At 31.5% G+C, this 21805-nt stretch overlaps 1 protein-coding gene and 1 non-coding gene across 2 annotated transcripts; one reads left to right on the top strand and one right to left on the bottom strand.

Moving 5' to 3' along the window:
* Positions 1–2605: 2605 nt before the first annotated feature.
* LOC113864012 lies at positions 2606–2712 on the top strand. Its single transcript, XR_003504621.1, has one exon. It is a non-coding gene; the product is annotated as a small nucleolar RNA R71 (small nucleolar RNA).
* Positions 2713–17006: 14294 nt separating this feature from the next.
* On the bottom strand, positions 17007–21487 carry LOC113863552 (ribosomal RNA-processing protein 7 homolog A-like). Its single transcript, XM_027497181.1, has 7 exons — positions 21340–21487; positions 20415–20543; positions 19922–20014; positions 19669–19818; positions 19303–19400; positions 17900–18110; positions 17007–17127 (listed from the first exon to the last, which is right to left on the bottom strand). The coding sequence occupies exons 2-7, from the start codon at positions 20524–20526 to the stop codon at positions 17042–17044; spliced, it is 750 nt and encodes a 249-aa protein (XP_027352982.1). The 5' UTR covers positions 20527–20543; positions 21340–21487; the 3' UTR covers positions 17007–17041.
* Between the last annotated feature and the right edge of the window lie 318 nt (positions 21488–21805).

Consider the following 21805-nt stretch of genomic DNA (forward strand, 5'->3'; position numbering starts at 1 on the left):
ATAAACACTTCAATGATTTTCGCAACTAAATAAAAAAAAAGAAAATATACACCTTTGGAAAGTGGCTGGAGCATTACAAAGCTCAAAAGACATTCTTCTAAATGCAAATATTCCAAAAAGACATGTAAAAGCAACATTTTGATCAATCGGATCCACAACAATTTGGTTATAACTAGAATAACCATCAAGGAAGCAAGAGAAGGAATGACCAGCCAGCCTTTTCAACATTTGGTCTACAAAAGGTAATGAAAAGTGGTCTTTTTTGGTCACCTCATTTAACTTCCTATAATCTATGCACATTCTCCACCCTATGACTGTTCTTGTGGGTATTAATTGATTCTTCTCATTTGGTGCAATGGTCATTCCCCCTTTCTTGGGAACTACTTGGACTAGACTTACCCAATTGTTGTCCAAAATAGGATAGACAATTCCAGCATCTAAAAGTTTCATGACTTCTTTCCTTACTACTTCCTTCATGGAAGGATTTAGCCTCCTTTAGAGCTGCACAATAGGCTTATAATTCTTCTCACATAGAATTCTGTGTTTGTGAGAGGCTGAATTTATGCCTTCCAAGTCTGAAATATTCCAACCAATTGCTGACTTGTGGGCTCTCAGAATTTGAAGTAATTTTTCTTCCTCCTCCCCCTTGAGATCATTACTAATTATGGCCGAATTTTCATGATTATGGTCCAAAAATGAGTATCTTAAGTGAAAGGGCAGCTATTTGAGCTCTAGCTTCTCAGCATTTTCTTCCTTTGCTTCACTTTTTAATTCTTCCTTTGCTAGATTTTCTGTGGAAGGGAAAATTGGCAACGCCTCCAGCTGTTGCACATATTCCATGAAGTATTCTTTTTTTTTTTTATACCAGAATGGAGATCACCTGCAGCTATGATTTCTCTTAACATAGAAACTTCATCATTATCATTAATATAAGGAGGGAAATTAAGAGAATCCAGTACATCAACTCTCATACATATGCTATCCCCTTTTGCACATCAACAAGAGCTCTCCCTGTGGCTAAGAAGGGTATGCCCAATATGAGTAGGATATCAACATCAACTTCCATGTCTGGAATGACAAAATCTGTAGGAAAAATCAACTTGTCAATCTTAACTAACAAGTCTTCTACAACTCTATAAGGATAAGTGTATGATCTGTCTACAAGTTGTAGAGTAATAGTAGTTGGTTTGACTTTTTCAATTCAAAGCTTTCTTATGATTACAAGGAGCATAAGATTGATGCTTGCTCCTAGGTCACACAAAGTTTTTCCCACAGTACAATTTTCAATTGAACATGGAATACTAAAGGAGCCAGGGTCCTTTAGTTTTTGAGGGAGTTTCCTTTGCAGAATAGCACTGCATTCTTCTGTGAGAGGTATTGTTTTATCATTCTCCAATCTTCTTTTCTTTGATAACAGATCCTTCATGAATTTAGCATATGAAGGCTTTTGCTTCAAGGCTTCAGCAAAGGGAATATTTATTTGTAGCTTCTTGAGAACATCGAGGAATCTTTCAAATTGTTTCTCTTACTTTGGATTTTGCACCCTTTAAGAATAGGGAAGCCTCTTGTATTTCTCTTCATCTATGGGTTAACAAGCCTCCTCAAACAGTTGTTTCTTTGTGTCTTCCTTGCAGATTTAGGAAAAGTCACTTTATTTGAATTTTCTCTTTTCAACAATGTAAAATTTCCTTCATACAAATCTATTTTTAATTTCTCATCTGCTGTAGAATTGCTAACTCTTTTTTCTACAGGTTTAGGACTACCTACCACAGCTCCACTTCTAGTAATTACAGCTTGACATTGTTCTTTAGAATTAATCATTTTATTACTAGGAAATCTTTCTTCATCTCTATTGGACAATTGTTCAGCTAGCTGTTTAATATGAATTTCTAGCTTTTTCATTGAAGATTCTTGATTTTTAAACTAGTTTGGGTGACTTTCATGAATTATGGCATAGTTTCTTCTATCCTACTCATCCTCTCAGTCATAGGCTTTAAAAATTTCTGATTTCTTTGAGGTTGAGCAGATGAATTGCCTTGAAAGAATTGTTGTTGTTATGTTGGTCCTTCATTTGAGAAAGGAATAGATGAGTTAAAATTTTTCATTGTAGAATTTTGATAATTCCAATTATAAAACTGTTGAGTTCTGTTGTTCAAATATTGAAATCTAGGTGGAAACATTGACTGTTGTCTCTAAAAATTTTCCATGTAAATAATTTGTTCTTGTGGTTCAGGTGCAGGTGCATCACATGGACATTGACATGATTTCCACAATAAAAATCACATGTCAACTGAGTACTCTGAACTGGTCCATCTTGAAGGTTGCTAATTTGTTGAGTTAAAGCAATAATCTGTTCAGAAAATAATTGGTTCTGCAGCTGATTCTGCACAAGAAAGTCTCTAGAGCCTTGGCTTCGTATCCATTATTTCTCAAATCATGTCTTGAACTAAAATTCTGTTACATTGATGAAGCCATCATTTCAATAATTCTCTGAGATTCCTCTAGAGATTTAGTATTTAAAAAGCCTTCTACAGTTGCATCTACCATAGTCCTTGTTGCTGCATTCATTCCATTGTAAAATGTCTATAGCTGCATCCATTCAGGAATACAATGATGTGGACACCTCCTTTAGAGCTCCTTGTATCTCTCACAAGCCTCATATAGTGATTCTCCTTCTTGTTGTATAAAGGATGTGATCTCTCCTCTCAGCTTGGCAGATTTGGATGGAGGAAAATATTTAGTTAGGAACTTGTTCATAAGGTTTGTCCATATAGTGATGCTCCCTTGAGGTTGAGCTTGCAGCCAACATTTAGCTTTATCTCTTAAAGAATATGGGAACAACCTCAGTCTCATAGCATCCTCACTCACTCCATTCATTCTGATTGTATTATATAACTGCAAAAAATTAGACATATGTAGGTTATGATCATTAGAAATTCTACCAGAAAATTGATCTTGCTGAACTAGATGAAATAAGGTAGGTTTTATTTCAAAATGATTGGCATGTATGGTTGGTCTGACTATGGAAGAATTATATCCTTACATGTTTGGTACAACATAATGTCTCAAAGTTTTCATTCTATTCTTGTTAGCTATCCTGAATTCTTGAGGTTTTTGTTGTGTAGGAGAAGTAAATTGAAGTTCAACCGATTTTCGTAGAGAAGGTGTAGATTCCAACTCTTAGTCTTTACTTGCTGAATTCTTTGCTCTTATTTCATTTCTAAATCTCCTTAAAGTTCTGTCAATGTCTGGATAAAATACAAGAGCAACTTTATTTTTATTTTTACCTCGCATAAAACATAAAGAAACTAAACAAGAATAAAAGCAAAGTAATCAAGATATGAAACAACTTAATGCAAAAATTTCAATAACAAAATATTCTAAAAGAATTAAGAAAGTAAACTAACATGTGAACATCTACACTAAACATAGTGTAATATTCATAAAAAGAAGTATGCAAAATTGATATAAAAGGGTGAACATTACGCATAATTAAATTCAGAATAACATGTACGACAAAAAGCAAAATGAAATTACAAATCTTAATTATAAGAAACAGAAAACAAAAGCTTAATCTAACTATTATTTTTTTTACTACTAATATTGAAAATATGCAGATCCCCAGCAACGGCGTCAAAAACTTGTTACCTTTGCTGTGTGTGCACTAAAATAATCTAACTAGCAAGTATACTAATGTAGTTGTAGTAAGTTATAAAATTTTTGAAAACAAAGTTGTGTCCCAAGTATCGTCTTCAAGGATCACAGTTATCAATTATCACTTCACAAATTAACACTTAGTTGAGCAATACAATTGATTGGAGAGTTTGTATTTTGTAAAGATAAGAAATAACAAATATAGAAAGCTGTAAAATCTGTAAAACAGAGTTATGAAATTTGTATTGAGATGACATGTCGAATGGAGTTAGGAATTACCGCATCAGATTTTTAATTACAATTTAATCATGTTCTGGACTCTTGAGTACTTTAATTGATTGATAATTAATTTTACTTATTTAATCAAAGGACAATTCTTTGACTCAATGATCCTAATGTTTAACTTAACTACCCTAATTCCTTAGGTGTAATTTAATTCAATATTGCATTAAGCATTAGAAATTATATCATTACAATATTATGAATGTTTATCCCTAAAATATCATTAACCTTGGCAATTGATTCAGATATAAGAAACTAACTCAATTTTCATTGATAAAAATTCCTCTAAGTTCAATTCAATTGAATGATCAATCCAACAATTGCATTAAAAACATAATCAAATGCTCAATTCAATTAAAATTCCAAGGTCCAGATCCATAAATAAATCACAATCTCAAATCTGGATCCATAAATCCCTAACAAGAAGAGTTTAGAACAAAATTACAAATGGAGAAAGGAAAGAATGAGATGAAGGAAAAAAGGAGCAGAAGAACATCTTTAATTTCAATCTCCAATCTGATTCCTTAAGAGTTGAAGTCTAAAAGTCACCCCAATCTCTCTCTCTAACTCTCCTAAGAAGTGAAAATGAATAGAAAAGAAAAAATGGCAAAAGATTTCCTATTCTGAACTGTAACCACTTTTAATATTTTTCCTGCCTCTCTCCACATTGACACTTTAAACACTTGAAGTGTTAACGTAGAAGGTCTTCTAGAAGCTTCCTAGGTTGAAGTGGGTACTTTAAAAGTCCAAAGTGATCACTTAAAAGTAGTTTTTCCAAGTTTGTTTGTGCGCGTTAACACTTTGAACACTTGAAGTGTTAACGCGTAAGCCTTCCTGCTTAATTGAATCTACGCGTTAACACTTTAAACGCTTAGAGTATTAACGCTCAAGCCTTTTTCTGGTATAATTGTTTTGTGTGTGTTCACTTTGAACACTTGAAGTTGTAACGCGTAAGCTCTTATAAGTTTTAGCTGCTAGAGTATTCATTTTGAACACTTGAAGTTGTAACGCGCAGGCTCCTCTTTGATTTTCACCTCCAAAGTGTTGACTTTGAACACTTAAAGTGTTCACTTTGAATTCTAAATTTTTTGAGAACCTCCATAGTTGTCACTTTATGCGCTCAGAGTGATAACTTTCAGCACACATCAACTGATTCTTCAGTTTTTAGCCCAATTCTTCCACTTCATTTATTCTCAACTTCAAAACTTCCATCTCAAACTTCTGCACAAATTTACCTTTTTAGCAGACTTATATCAGAATTGAAATAAAATATAAAATTCTAAGCTATTCAAAGAACTTTAAACATGAATGCAATTTTTATGGTATTTTCTATTTTATTTATTATTTAACTACTTATTTACAACTAAAAACTAAACTAAAATACTAGCAAAATGAGGATTTATTATTCTTTCTCCCGTTATTTTAAACCAAACACCCTTTGAGCTTGTACTCAAACAAAAACATGATTTTTCCATGCTTAAGGTCTTTGGTTGCTTATGTTTTGCTACACAATACACCCCACAACACAAGTTTGATGCTAGATCTTGTAAGCGGACTTTTTTGGATATGAAAATGGGACAAAGGGGCATGTTGTTCTTGACACAAGTAACAAAGAGATTTTTATTTCTAGAAACGTCCTCTTTCATGAAATAATATTCCCTTTTCATACAAACAGCCCACAAACTCCATCCATAAACCCAAATACAAATTGCCCACCTACACCACTTGATATCCATAAACCACGCTTGACGCAAAACACTTTTCATAACTGCACCACCCCAACACCTCTTGATGAATCTACCATCTCCTTAGAACCAAACCTTCTCACGACACCCTTTCCAACCACTTCATCCTTTTCACCTCTAAACCTAGAATTTTCAACCTCTAACACTCCTCCAAATCCCTCCTCACTAATTCCTTCTTCTCATTCACTCAACTCATCGCCACTTGACAATCCTCTTCCACCTTATCGCTCAACTCAACCCAACCAACCACTTTCTTTTTTTACTGATTACAAGTGTGATCTCCCTCCTCTTAAATCCACATAATCATCCTCAACGTGCTCTTATCCAATTCAGTCTTTCATAACATATGCTCAAATTTCTCCCTCTCATCATTATTACCTTATGTCTTTGTCATTTGAATTCGAACCAACGAGTTTCCAGGAGGCTGTCCAACACCATTGTTGGAGAAAAGTCATGAATTGTGAAATTGACGCCTTAAAGATGAATAAGACTTGGGATATTGTTCGAAATCCTCCTCATGTTTGTCTAATTAGATGCAAATGGGTTTACAAAATTAAAAGGTTACTTGATGACAACATTGAGCAGTACAAAGCTTGACTCGTCTATGCCCATGAATAGCTCTCTTTGCCTCTATGCTAACTCCTCCGGTTCCTTCTCCCATAACAAAGGTTGGTTGAATGCTTAATCTATCTCACTAGCACTCAGCTTGATATAGCATTTGCCACACAATAGTTAAGTCAATTCATGTCCAAACCCACAAAGGCACATCACAATGCTGCTCTCAAAGTCCTTTGTTATCTTAAAAGTTGTCTTGAAAAAGGCTTAGTATTTCTCAGAACTTGCAGCACTCAAATGTGCAGTTTTAGTGATGCAGATTGGGCAACTTGTGTGGACTTCCACCACTCCATCAATAGATACCGCTTCTTTATTAGAAATTCTCTTGTCTCATGGAAAACAAAGAAGCAAAATATAGTCTCTCGTTCCTTTCTGAAGTTGAAGATTAAGCTTTAACATCTGCCACATATGCATTATAGTGGCTCACTTTTCTTCTCAAGGATTTGCGGATTGCTAGTTCAACACAATCCCTCCTGGTCTCATGCAGCTACTCTCGATTTCCTCTTCTAATCAACTGGCAGACATCTTCACCAAAGCTCTCCCGCCTCGCTTCTTCAATGTCAATTTATCCAAGCTAAAGTTAGTTGACATCTTCCTACCTCCAGCTTATGGGGGACTAATAGAAGAAGAAGAACATAATCCAAGCTTAAACATAACATAATACAGCAACTAGTACTAATCTTATCATTTCTATTTTTTTTATTGTACATCACACATATTCTAGAAACCATGAGTTGTCATTGTACAGAAATATGCTTTTTTTTTTCTCATTATTCCTTCTTATCCTTTTAGGTCATTCATTCTATATATATATATATATATATATAAGTTGCAATCATTGTCTTGTTGCTATATACTGCAAAATATACATCAATCTTTTCTCTTTATTCTCATTTTATTTCCTTTGTCTGTTAGAGTTATTAAATTATTATTAAGTTTAGGTAAATATATAACTTTTTGCTTAAGATAATCTATGTGCTCAATACTTCGTGTGTGTAGTCTCATTCAAAAATTAATAAGAGTCGCCAATTACAAAAGTATTTTTACGCCAATTTAAATAGATATGGGTTAGGTGTTAAAGGAAAAACATCAATATAAAAAGATTCAATATAAAAACTGAAAAGTAGTTTTAAAATTTGATCTAAGGTTGATATGAAATTAAATGCATAACGGTGATCAAAATCATACAATCACTCATGCCTATTTAGAATAAGATAAATTTTATATCAAGAAATAGTCTAATTATTATGCGTGCAAACCACGTTCTGACATATCTGATAAAAAAAAAAATTGTGTCATAGTTTTTTAGGGTTTAAGATCTAAGTTTTAAAGTTTAGTCTTCTATATTAACAAGAAAGACAACTCTATGCTAGATAGTTACTAGACTAGGTGTCCAAACTAAAAAACTTATCAATTTCGATTATATTGACCATATTTTCTAACTTAGTCATTTGTTTGTTGTAGGAATACTCCCCCTTGAAATCATAACACCTTCTAAAGTCTTCACCATCCTCATGCTAAAATCGTTCGGTGCTAAATACCAATCACCTCTCTCCCTTGATACATTTCAACTATGCACAAATCCAATAAATATCATATGATGACTTGCTCGAAAAAGTGTTAGTCAACTTCTAAAGAAAACTATGTCATAGACCCAAAAATCAAATGATAGACAAGGACTATATTATATTTTAAGACAATTAAATAACTCATATTTAGTATAATCATCCATTTATCAACATATGTGGTCTTGTAGTTATTGACATATAATGAACTAATTAATTCATGTAATTGTTGATTGCTACCAAAAAGATCCCTACAATGTAAATGTCAATTTTGAATCTTTCTAATAAATTCTATACAATATGAGCTCATGGCTCTTCACCTTTACTGAGTAATATTGCAACTATATAATAATATAAATTTTTATTTGCTTTCACATCAGTAATATGATCTATATATTCATGAATTTTGTTAAGAAATTAATCTAACAATAACATAAGTTTTTATCGTTATTTTCCTTTGGTAGATGCTTGACTTGAGGGACAAGAGAGTTGCTATTACGAATAGAATGTAGAAAATTAGTGCACTCAAAATATGATGAATCACATTAATTCTTGAAGTATAATTTACAACTTTCTAGAACTTCATTTGTAGAAGTATAATAATACTTTAAGAAACTTGTTGAAGATTATAGCAATATCATGCACATATCAATCAAAATCACTTCTACAATCTTTTAGGATTTAATATGAATAGAATCAATTTATTTGCTGTCTTTTCCTTATTTAGGTATAATATTTATAGGAGAATTATTTCTTGATTTTCAAGATTAGATTAACACTCACATTTATTCCTCTTGTATCCTATTAATACCACTATTGTATTCTTATTTTAGATAGAAAACTATACAATATATTTCACATGATATTAGAGTTTGATCTAAACGATTCTGAACTTAACATCGCCAATCATGGTAGACAGAAGGTTCAACCACTAACTTAGTCAAAGGACTTGCTCTTGCAATTACTAGTCATAAATTCAATGGCCAAAATTACATTCAATGTGTATAAGCAGTCAAGATCTTCTTTCAAGGAAAAAGGAAGGATGATTACATCATAAGAGACTCTAAGAGTCCTATAAATGGAGACCCCAACCTAAAAAAATGGCAATTAGAAAACAACCTAGTCATGTCATGGCTACTCAACACCATAACTAATAAAATTGGGAAGAATTTCATGTACTATGATACTATCATAGAGATATAAGATGAATGTGATAAGATGAATTCTTAATCACTAAGTATTTTAATACATTTAGTCAACATTGACAACAACTAGATGTTTATAAAGAAGTTAAAAGGAATTATACTAAAGATAAGAAGTATAGGGAACTTGTAGAAAATGATAGAATTTATAAGTTCCTTTTAGGCATGACACATAACTTGATGAAGTTCAAGGGAGAGAACCCTTGGAATCAAACCCTTTCTTAAAATTCAGTAAGTATTCTCAGAAGTAAAAAAGGAAAAATATAGGAGAAAAGTGATGCTTGGGAAAACCATCAGAACTCCATCTATTAAAGGATCAACAATGGCAACAAAGGGGAACATCATAGTCTCATCCACTGAAGGGTCATTAATGGCAGCAAAAGAGAACCAACTATGTTTCTTTCATAAGAAAAATTGCTCTTGGTGCAATCGCTGCAAGAAAACAGGTCACACTAAGGACACATGCTAGCACATCTTGGTAGACCTTAAGAGCCAAAACGAACCCTAAATTAGAACAACAAAGGCAACACAATTGAGGTAAATACTGACTCATCTCCCTTCAACAAGAAGCAAATGGAAGCTCTAAAAAAATTCTTCCACAAACAATTGGTACAATCACAATAACGCAAAAAGGTAATTTTCTGTATGCCCTAAATAGTAGCAAGGGAAAACCAAAGACATGGATCATTAACTTGTGAGCTTTAGGTCACATGACTGGAGACTCAACTATGTTTAATAACTATTCTTCATATCACAAATAATTTCACAGTTCGAATAGTTGATAATACTCTTTCTCAGGTTATGGGTAAAGGATCAATTACTATCTCAAAATATTACACTAAATTCAATTCTTTATATTCCTAAACTTAACCATAATTTGTTGCCCGCTAGTAAACTGATAAGAGATTTGAAATGTATCACTAAATTCTTCTCAAACTTATGTGAATTTTAGATTTTAGAGTTGGGGAAGACAATTGACAATGCTAAAGAGTTTGTTGGGCTATACTTCAGTTATTTAGACTGCATATTATCTTTCATGTCATTAATCATCTGGTTGCATAATTTACATTAGAATAATGAGATCTTTCACTTCAATTCTTTAGACCAGATATCATCTTTGACGTCATTAATCATCAGAATTGTATCACCTACATTGGAACTGGAGACCCTACTCTTTAATTCCTTAAACTGCATACTGTCCTTCATGTCGTTAATTATTCAACTTGCATTATTTACATTTGAATCACATACCCTTCTCCTTAGTTCTCTAAACTACATATTATCTTCTTATTGTACATCTTTTTAATCACAAATATTTATGGTGACACAAGAGCACTACACTCATTGCTGCCAACCACTATTAGCTCTTATCAACAGGTCACTACTGCCAATGCTCTATTTAACTTTGTAATATTGTTAGCTCTTATAAATTAGACACAGAATCTAACCTCCACATTGTTACGAAGACTTTCGATATAATGGTCCTCTCATGTGATCTACCACTAATTATTCCCAATAGCTGTATTGAGCAGGTTACCAAGACGAACCTTCGGTTCTAATACCATATGTTATGACAAGCAAAAAAGAGTAATAGGAAGAGAAACACATAATTAACATGGTTCATTCAATGTGACCTACGTCATCAACAAATTGAGAGATTTCTATTTACTATAATATGTGAATACAATATACTATATTCTACACAAGAAAAATATGTCTTTTCAAATTTTTAAAGCTCATAACTTAATGACTCATAACTTATCATAACAATCTGTAACCCTCCATCAAAAGCCATTAAAATAAAAATGTTTGAAATTCAAGCGACAAAAGAAAAATTAAGTTTTACACATTTTAAGGCATCTCAATAATTCTTTAACTTGACTTGAATTCTAGATTATCAATAACCAAGAACAATTCTCCTTATAATAAAATTATTTCACCTTACTACTATAGTTACTTTTCATGCTTTCTACATCTGCTAACTATCAGACTTGCATTATCTCTGTTAAAACTAGAGAACCTTTTGTTTAGTTCTTTAGACTACATATATTCCTTGATTGATGTCTTTAATCGCCAAACAGAAATCATCTATATTAGAACAAGAGAGCATCATTTTTAATTATTTAGATTGCATGCTATCTTTGATGTCATTAACTATCATACTTGCATTATCTACACTATAACTAAGACCCTCTTCTTCAGTTCTTACCGTCCTTCATGTCATTAACTATTAGACCTATATCATTTACGTTAGAATAAAAAACCTTTCTCTTCAATTCTAAATTGTATTTAATCACATCTTTTTAGCTATGAGTATTTATGGTGACATAAAAGTTCTATAATTATTGTTGCTAACCATTCTTAGTTGTAATTAACAGACTGCTATCACTAATGCTCTTTTCAATTTTGTATCTTTATTAGCTCTCATTATTGCTTGACCTCTATATTGTTAGGAAGATTTTCAATACAATGATTCCCTCAAATAGATCCACCACTAATTCCAATAATCATATTAAGTTGATTACCATGACGAACCTTTGACTATGATACCATTTGTTATGACAAAAATGAGAGAGAATAATAGGAAGAAGAGGAATACATATAATTAACATGACTTAGTAAATGTGACTTATATAAGAGAAAAATATTTTTTTAACTTTTTAAAACTCACATATATAATGACTTATAACTCAATGTTATATAACTTATATATACATGTTACAATCTATTAAAATAATAGTAATTAAAATTTAAGAAATAATAGAAAAATTGAGTTTATATATATAATATTTATGGTAAAATAGGAAACCACATGCATTTGCACTTTAAAAAGACTATAGATGGGGATCATTTTGCAGTGAACAAGTTGTGGTGTCTGTGCTTGGGATTTCATCAAAATCAAAGTGAAATTGCTCATACCCTTACTTTTCTCTTTTGGATTTGTTTAAATTATTCTATAAGATAAATAATGGTTTTTTAAGTAGATTAATGAAATTTTGTTAATAAATTAAATAAAAATTGATATAATTATTAATATAAATATTTAAACTTCATTAATTTATTTAAGATGAGATTCTTTATTTTATAGGATAACTTTGACAATTCTACATTTGTTTTGTTTTGTGGAACACATGCACCTTCTACGTGAGAATTGGATTTGTTTAGTTTTTCGGGCTTGTAATTTTGCTCATTCACATGTAACAAATTAGTAATTGCACTCTAATTTAGAGATAGCATCCTTAGATATTGATGAAATATATGAGGAGCAAAATAGCACTGTACATAGTTCTGTCACATAAATGTTATTCAAACACCTAAATAGGATATTAGTGTATAGACACCGTATATTTACTTTACTTAAGTAGCCAATTGCACACATCGTATGTTTACCTTACTTAAGTAGCTAGTTGCACAAATCTAACTATACATATAAACACAGGATAGAAAAGTTTAGAAAAACCTCTCTTCTCTCCTGCCCACTCCTTCTTCTTTGCATTACTCTCTCTGTTACAAATGCACCATCTTATTCTTCCTACTTTCTTCTATCATCTATTCTGAGAACCACCATAAATCCATTTCTCTCAACACCAAGGTGAAAATTCAATGTCTTCACTGTGGCACTCCCTCCTCTTTGCTTTTCCCTCCTTCTAGCCTCTATTTTTGAGGGACTCCTATAAAAAATCGTCCACTATAAATCCATTTCTTCCAACACCATTCAAGAATCCTTCCTTACATCTATATTTTGACATCTATTGTACGATTTGAATAGCAGAGATAACCAACTTGTCATTTCATCTATTAGGTACTAGGTTTATAACCATTACACACTATGTTTTCCTCTTTCTTTTATGGATTTGAGAATTTTTGGTTGAAATAATTTTTATTTTGCAGTTTGACAAAAGTTTTTCCTTTCATCCCAAATCTGCACAGTTTCACCATTGCTTTCACCATTCTCAAGTTTGCAAAATCCTTTTTGTTCTTTGCTTTCGAGTTTTTGGATTGAGTTTATTAAATATGTTTTGGCTTTATTGGGTTCAACGAGGAGATATTGTCTTCTTTGTAACTTAAGTGTTATTTTGGTTTATTTTGCAAAATTTGATGTTGGTTCGGTAGTTGTACTTTTAGACTTGGTTGAAGTATATTTATGTGGTACGATGTACAAATGTTTAGGTTTATTCGGTTGATCATGGGATTTTGAATATCCAACACTTTTTTGATATATTATGTGGGATTTGTACATGCTTTTGTTGAAGTAATTTATATCCTATTAACTTGAAAGTTAATGGTTCTTTTGGCGGATATTGGTAACATATACGTGAATGTAGTATTTTTTGCATTTGATGGAGTTATATGTGTATATCGTTTTCTTGTTATTAGAAAAATTTTGCATGAATTCAAATGATGTATTAAATATTCAATTGTGTAGCATACTAAGAATTAGTTTTGGTTATGTTTGTGTATACTATTATATTGACTAATGAAACAATATATGCACATGGATTGTGTATGGTGTGTGATTAGGATGAGATATGTTGTACTTAATTACAACATCTTAAAATTCTAAAAATAGATAAAGATTTAAATTTTCATGTTCACTCTTTTGAATCTTGTTTACTATTTTACTCCTGCAAAAAATATGCTATATAATTAAATATTTTTTAGTGGTCAACTCATATATAAGTATTTGCAAAGTTAGTTATTTAGGCAATGATCTTATAGAATGTGAGACCATAGATAATGTCAATTAGTTTCTAAAAGTTTGATTCATTAGTTTTAATTTGCATTATGATGTTGTTGTTGCTGCTTTTGTACATCATTTATCATTCTCATAGTGATTTTAATTACCCACATTTTAAGTTGTAATAATTTTAGTGCATGTTTGAATGCCTCTTGTTAACAGTACCATTTTCAGCATAAGTTGACTATTGATTTAATTTAAATTGTATTATTTTTATACTGATTCTTGAACAATATAAGTGAACATCATATTTTAAAAATGAACATTCATCCATTCTTGCCACGGTAAAGAAGTTTTTCAATTTAAAATTGAATTTCTTGACAAAGAGAGATGCATGGGTTAGTACCTTTCAAAAATACTCACATTTGCGATACCCCTTGAGATGATTGTCTAGGTTTGCATCTACTTCCTTGATTATAACACTTGACTACGAATTTTTTGGAAATTAATGATTTTTGAACTATTATAGTCTATATGCTTAATTGTGTTAAAAGTTGGTTCATTATAAAAAAGTGAACTTAAAACTGGTGTTGAAATATTAATTGTTTATACACACCATATCTCTTAAGTTTTTCATGTATTTTTTTTTAATGATATGCCATAAACACCATCCATGGCAAGTATCAGGTAAAGCTATTGTAATAACATTATGCATAACCTTGCATTAGTTAGTCACAATCCCATTCGGTAGCTTCCTGAACATGTGTCTTACCTAACATTTGAAAAGGTAGACAAATGTTTCAGTATCTTTCGCTGATATTAAGCTACAACCAAGTAAAACTGAGTGACCACTGTGATTTACACCAACCAAAGTAGTAAATGACATTTCATACTTGTTTGCTAGGTATGTTGTATCAAAATTAACAATATCTCTGAAAGCTTTCATATGTAGCTCAACTTTCGAGCTTTACTATCATGTGTTCATATGTATTGGATTTGTGCAACTAGCTACTTAAGTGAGGTAAACATACGGTGTCTATATCTCGACACCCGGGTGTTGGAATAACATTTCTAATTTTGTTACTTATATCCAAAGGCACATGTTGGGCCTCTCCCATTCTTATTTTCTTTTTCTTTTGTACAATAAAATGAAAATATGGCTAGCTTATTTCAAGATTAGTGGTGATTGGTGTGTCACGTGTGAAACTTTTATGTTTAATAATAGGTATATAAAAAACAATTTATGTATCTTTTGATTTCTTTTCTTTTAAATCCTTGAAAGGTAGTTTATTTACACTTTACTTAACCCTAACATGCCACGAGGTTTTAATAGATGAAGATTTCTTGTTAAGGTTTATTTACTTTATATTGTAAAAGAATTAATTTTGAGAAGATTAATAGAATTAATTTTTGAAATAATGAAATATTAGTTTTGTTTAAATGATAAATTAAAATCACCTTTTTAGTATAAAAATAGATAAAATTTAAAGGTCTCATATGCATGATTAATTTTTTTCAATAAAATTTTAAAATATTTTTCTTCTATATAAAAATCAATTATACTTATCACAAAATTGATATTGGAAGTCCCAAAACATTGCCAAACACTATAAATTATCTTAGAATTGATTTTGTTTAACTCCATTGTGATTTTGTATAAAACCCAAGTATGTTATTATTTATTTTTGGATCCAACTTTTCTAAAATAAGATATGCATATATAGGATAAATTATAAGATTATAACTAGTAATTAAAAAATTAATTAATTTTATTTTTTTAGGTCATAAATAGAAGATGTGGAACAATCTGTTGTAGATAGTTAAGATACAATGGAAGATTTCAATTAAATTTTTACTATTAATTAAATATAGTGTTGATTTATGCAGTTTTTGACTTTATTGCAGTAAAATGAGTGTAACTATTATATAGAATTTAACATTGAATTATTCTACCAATGAGTGAAAATAAAGACGTAATTATAATTTTCATGTTGAGCTCAAGATCCAATTTCGTCATTATTTAAGTAGAAAAAACCAACATGGTGTAATAGTCAATTTTTTATGACTAGATCAAGGAGAATCTATTTGATTTGGGGACAATCAATTAAGAATAAGATCTATAGAGAGCTGTCAAGCTATTTTCTTCGAAGTGGAGTTATTTATTTACTAATTCTTGCTTAATCACTTATTTTTCAATTAATTATGTATTTTGACATCATAATTTGGATAAGAGATTAATGATAATTAATTGATATATATTCATATTTTCCTTCAAGTCCTCAAGACTATATTTGGATATCATGTCTATGAGGAGAGGAGTTAAAAAGTTATTCTAAATTCTCTGAATTTTAAGAGTTTTTCTATCTTCCTCTCTTATTCTCACGAATAAGATTCTATTTTTTTAAAATGTTAATTTTTCAAATAATTTTTTAAAAATTATAAAAAATTAATTTAAAAAGAGAAAAATAATTATTTTTTTATTTTTAAAAATAAAAATATAAAAAAATATATGAATAAAAAGTATAAAAAACCACAATATCATTTATATGATTAAAATTTCTATCATCCTTTCTTGAGGAGAGGTTTAACCTCCTTTCCCTCCCCTCCTTTCCTTAGTTTTTATTTGTCATTTTTATTAACTCGTGAATTTGTGATTGCAATATTACCTAATGTATAAGTAATACATTTCAATAGGGTATGGATCAAACATCTAGAAATTGCATTCTATTTTGGGTCAATTTGAATTGGGTCGCAAATTGATCCAAATCCACTATATAAATAATCCAAATAAATAGCGAACTATCCAATATGAGGGACATTGCCATGGAGCGTTTCAGTTAGTGCTTCGGCCCAAAAGGAATCGTTCGCAAAGTAGTTTAACTTGACACACAAAAAAAACCCACCTTTATCTACTAATATTGAAAGAACATGCACGTAATCCATGAAAAATAACTACAGTATAACTAAGTCGGCAAATTATTCTGCGTGAGCAAAATTTCCTTGCACTGCATAAACTAAGATAGTATGTTACAATAAATGAGGTTAATATGCAGCAGGAAGGGGCCAAGAGAGAAGCTTCATCAACCTTACAAAATCATATAACTCAATTTTCTTTTGGACTTCTACAACTATTGGCTACACTAAATTGTGAAATACATTAAACAAAATCGTAGTGTTAAAATTAACCAATCTGTTTTGGTTTTGTGGTCTCTGGGACAAGTCATCTCCCGGCCATGTATCCTATTATACGAATTTAAAAAAAAAATAAAAAAATCTGGGCCCACTATGTTAGAAACTGTTTCAATATGGTCGAAATTTCCTGGCAGCTCTCAACTGCTGAAGGCGCTTTTTGTCCTCCTCAAATTTACTCTGCAGGGTCATGATCTCTGCAAACAAAGCATAAATGGTATCACTGACAACATACAAATTCAAATGATTCACAAATTACGATTGCAATAAGAAACAAGATAGGGAATACAAAATCAGTGGCCAGAATTTAGCACAAACCATAACCAACGAGCATGAGAAGTGAGAACTTAATAGAAAATCATACCATAACTTGCTAGTGAGTTCAGGTAAAAGATCTACACTTACATAATAGGTTTGAATTATTCAACCAACCAAAAATAACAGTCAGATCTACACTTACTAACAGCATAGGTTTGAATTATTCAACCAACCAAAAATAACAGTCAATAGAATTGTTAACCCTGGAGAGCTGATAGAAGGGAAAGTCAAAAAGATATTTGTTTGTGCATTAGAACGAGGAAAGCCTTATGATTTTCATTTTTTGTGAAATAAAGAGAAACTTGTCATAAAGGAAAAAAAAATGCACATACATATCAAATAAGAAATACTATTGGAGAAAGTCAATGAGCTAAAGATACAAACAGATGAAAAAAATAAAAGATTGGCTTCTACATTTACCAACATTTGGAATGGATCCTCTCATGAGAATTTTCACATGACAATGTCATGTGGAAATAGATCGACACAGACCCTCACTGAGGCCATACAAAATTTTGTCTGCCTTCCCATGAGAGAATCCATTTCCACCAACATTTATTCTACATTTGATTATTGAATAATTGCTTTAACACTACATATTTTCATGATAAAAAAAATAGCTGAACATCATGTAAAAAGTGGTGATCATACCATTTCTTTGGGCTTCTTTTTTCTGAAACCGGTAAAAATCTAGTCCTACTCCTTTATGCTTCTTTTTAGCCATTTTATTCTCCACAGCAGCTTGGGCAACAGAAACAACAGCCACTCCACTTTCAGAGTCAGTAGTTTTCTTCCTACCCTTATGGTGTACCACAACAGTCCAACCCCCTTCTGCAGCACAAGCTTCTTTCTCTCTTCTTTCCTGCATTGACCGTAACATTTTTATCTTTAACCAAAAATAATGACAAAATAAATGTTGGATCATTGAGCTATTAAATTTGACTAAGGAGTAATAACATTTCATGATCCACATAAAATATATAACTCAGCAACATATAATCAAGTTTAGGCATCAGAGAGATTCAAAGGAAGGGGAATCCAAATATTGACTTTTGGACAGATGGAATTTGTATTCCAAAATTCCATTTGTTAAATAATCAAAACTGAATAACGGCATCAGAATTCAAAAAATGTTTGGACTTTGGACTACACAAAAAGACTGAATTGAAATTGTCAACTGAAGATGGTCCTACAATGATATGATAAGTGGAGCCAACAGTGAAAGTGCTGGCAGTGCTCAAAATGGTCTCATGAAAAAATGGCTAATTGACTAGCTTCTTTAATGGCATCATTTCATTTTGTTGATTACTCTCCTTTGCTAATGTCTCCTAACAAATACATGCAAGTATGAATGAAGTATACAGTTTTACACCGCCTAGCCAAGAAAAAGAAACCTTAACTGAAAACATAACCCAACAGAGAAAGAAGATCAAAACAGTAAACAAGAATAAACAATACAAAAATCAACCTTTGATATCATATAAACATTTGGCTTCACTAGCTATAAGCATATTAGTTCCTCCCAAGCAATATATTCCCTACAATACAAACTGGAATGATCCCACATATCTAAAAGACCTTTTCAAGAATAAGACACACACGCTGCAGAGGGAACAGTAAAACTAAGACCAGTATAACTTGGAATCATGAATTTCTGTGTTCAAGTGCTCCTTAGGTAATGATGAGAATTCCTACTAGTTATTTAAAAACAAAAAAGCCTAGAAACTGATATTTGAATTGACATCTCCAATTAAATACGACATTTAAGAAAACCCAAATCCATGCCAAGATATAATCCCCATACACAACTCTATTTCAATCATCAGTGCTACTTTCACTAAGCAAGTAAACTACAGAATGTAGCCAAATTTCAAAGCAATGACTAAACATAATCAAAGATGCATCCCATCCTTTTTCTGATCCTTATGATGTTTACTAATTAAAATCTTATCAAGGATAGAGGCAATATTAGTGTAAGACAGGAAAATAAAGGATGCTCACTTGAGTCACAATTCAAATCACGGGTACAAATGCAAGAAGGTTATAACATTTACCTCTTCCAATTTTTCTTCATGGGCAGTTATAAAGTCATCAATTTGATGTTGCAATACGTTCAACCCTAATCTACTTTCATGGTATTCCATGATCCACTCTGTAATTTAAGCAGTCCCAGTCAGAAACATACAAGATATGAGAATTATTTAACAGCATAGAGCATAAAAATAAAAAAGATGCATCTCAATCCAACTTGTAGAGGATGTAAATTGCCCAACATGCATTAATTTTTCCAGTTCCACCAATTGAAACATTGCAAATATAAGCCCATTATCCCATGTATCATGCAAATAAAAATTTCATGTGCACAATATTTGAAGATTAGTATGCATGTAAAATAATCCCATCAATTTAACAATTCATACTTTTCATTCCTTTTGAGCAGTCTTCATCTCCAGAAGAAATAACATAAATCTCTTCGTGATCAGGGCTCCCTTCCCTTTCTGGTGACTTTGGAAACACTTTCCCAAAACTCTCATCCTTTATCCTCTTTTTCTTAGTTTTCTTTGACCTACCTACAAGAGAGGAAAGAAAACTCCATCAGGAATATAAATGGATAACTTCAGGAGTGTCATCTCATCATGCAACAAATAATCAACCAGAAAATGTTTTCAATACAGGGTTTTATTGCAGCTACAATATCAGCAACTCCATGCTCCTTAAAGTCTTGGATCTCTTTAACTTCCAAAGGATGATCATTCACTACTCCATCTGATAGAATGGGAGAAAAAATTAAGATCAACATCATCTATACAGCATATTTTACCAAAAACATTATAAAGGAAACATCCAGTTCTAAGCTTATTGACAGAAATATATCTTGTTCATATGGTGCCACAATCCCATCCTCAACAACTGCCCACTTTTGCTTTCTAAATCAACTCCATGCTTTGGTTACTGTCTTCCAACTATATTTTTCCCCACTCTAATATCCTTTAAAACAAGATATACAACACACTACAGAGAAACCAGACTAAAAAACTGGTGAACTCGTCAGGTGTTCAATCCATATGATAACCCACAAAACTCCCTGTACAAAGAATTTATAGAAAACCAACCAAACCTGTCCATAAACAAATTAAAAGGTTGAGAGCTACAGAAACAACTTTACCTTGAATATTCAAAGTAATGTCCGTCTCAGCATCAGCATTTTTTTGGTTCTTCCTTTTTCTCTTCTTTTCCACAATAAGTTTTTCTGCTTTGCTTTTGCCTTTTCCTTTCATCACTCCAAAAGCTCAATCTAGAAACAACACAAGAGGCCAGCATTCAATAAACCAAAAATCAATTTCAGATAGCAGTATAGCGAATAGCAGGACAGCCGCTATTATGAAATTAGTTATACTATATACATATAAATGCTTAAAAAGCTAAAAATACTCAAAATGCTTGACATATTCATAATTGACAATACGAACTCGTAAGTCTAAAACAAAACATTCACGTAAATAGCAAGGAGAGAACTTAGACAAAATAATGAGTCTGGGTCTATGGGAGACAGATGACAAAAAAAAAACCCTCGAACTTGAGAGAACAAAAAAATTAGAACAAAGAAAGTCCTCGCAAAAAAAAAAAAAAAAAAAAAAAGAGGAAAAGAAGAGAACAACAGCAACCAGCAGGACAGTGAGAACAAATGGGAAAACCGGGCACATGACGAAAATGCAGAATAAGTGAACAGAGAGCATGGGTTAACCAGACCACACTAAGTTCTGGCCGGGAAAAACTATGACGCGGCCAGAAAATCGTTGAAGAGCAATGGGCTGATGTGTCACATTGAGACATGACATGAAAATCAATGACCGAAGCAGAAGAACTATTTACAAAAACGCAGGATAATGAATATAAAATTGAATGCTTAAACTAAAAATAATTTGGCAAAATTGACGATTCAATTACTGGAAAATTGTATGTATAACAGTATAATACACGAATCCTAATAGATACCATTGGCAAGCACAACTTTACATTGAAAATTATTCGAATATAGTGAATTTGGTACCGCTTTAGAGAGAGAGCGAGAGAAAACACGAAAATCTTACCCGATATATGAGAGAGAGAGATAGAAGAGAGTGAGAACCCGAAAGAGAGATAAAGGAGAAGCTTGAAAGAGAAAAGATGACTAGGGTGGAAGAAGAGAACAATGTAAAAGTTAGAGGGAGAAGAGCACACAAGCGGCGATGAGGACCTACAGAAATCAAGACTGAGGATGGAGTTTTAAAGACTAGAGGAGGTAAGTAGGTATTATCAAATTTAAATATATTTTTATAAGTATATTAAAAATATATTATATTAATATATTTTATAATTAAACATAATTTATTTTATTGTTTAATTTTAAATATTTTTATATTAAACAAATTTAAAGAAAAAATAAAGTTAAAACATAAACTATAAAATTTAAAATTTAAATATTTGTCACATAACATAGTTAAAGATTTAATTATAAAACTACTTTTCCTTTAAGATAATTTTTAAAAATATTTTAATTTAAATAATAAAGACTTG

Source organism: Abrus precatorius, unplaced genomic scaffold, assembly GCF_003935025.1.
Source record: "Abrus precatorius isolate BTA unplaced genomic scaffold, Abrus_2018 Scaffold3, whole genome shotgun sequence".
Classification (NCBI taxonomy): domain Eukaryota; kingdom Viridiplantae; phylum Streptophyta; class Magnoliopsida; order Fabales; family Fabaceae; genus Abrus; species Abrus precatorius.

Coding starts and splice junctions, on each gene's coding strand:
- LOC113863552 (XM_027497181.1), bottom strand. CDS start 20,526: ATGAAAGGAAAAGGCAAAAGCAAAGCAGAAAAACTTATTGTGGAAAAG. Junction 19,401..19,668: donor CTGCTCAAAAGGAATGAAAA/GTATGAATTGTT, acceptor CTTAAATTACAG/AGTGGATCATGGAATACCAT. Junction 17,128..17,899: donor AAAAGAAGCCCAAAGAAATG/GTATGATCACCA, acceptor CTTTGTTTGCAG/AGATCATGACCCTGCAGAGT.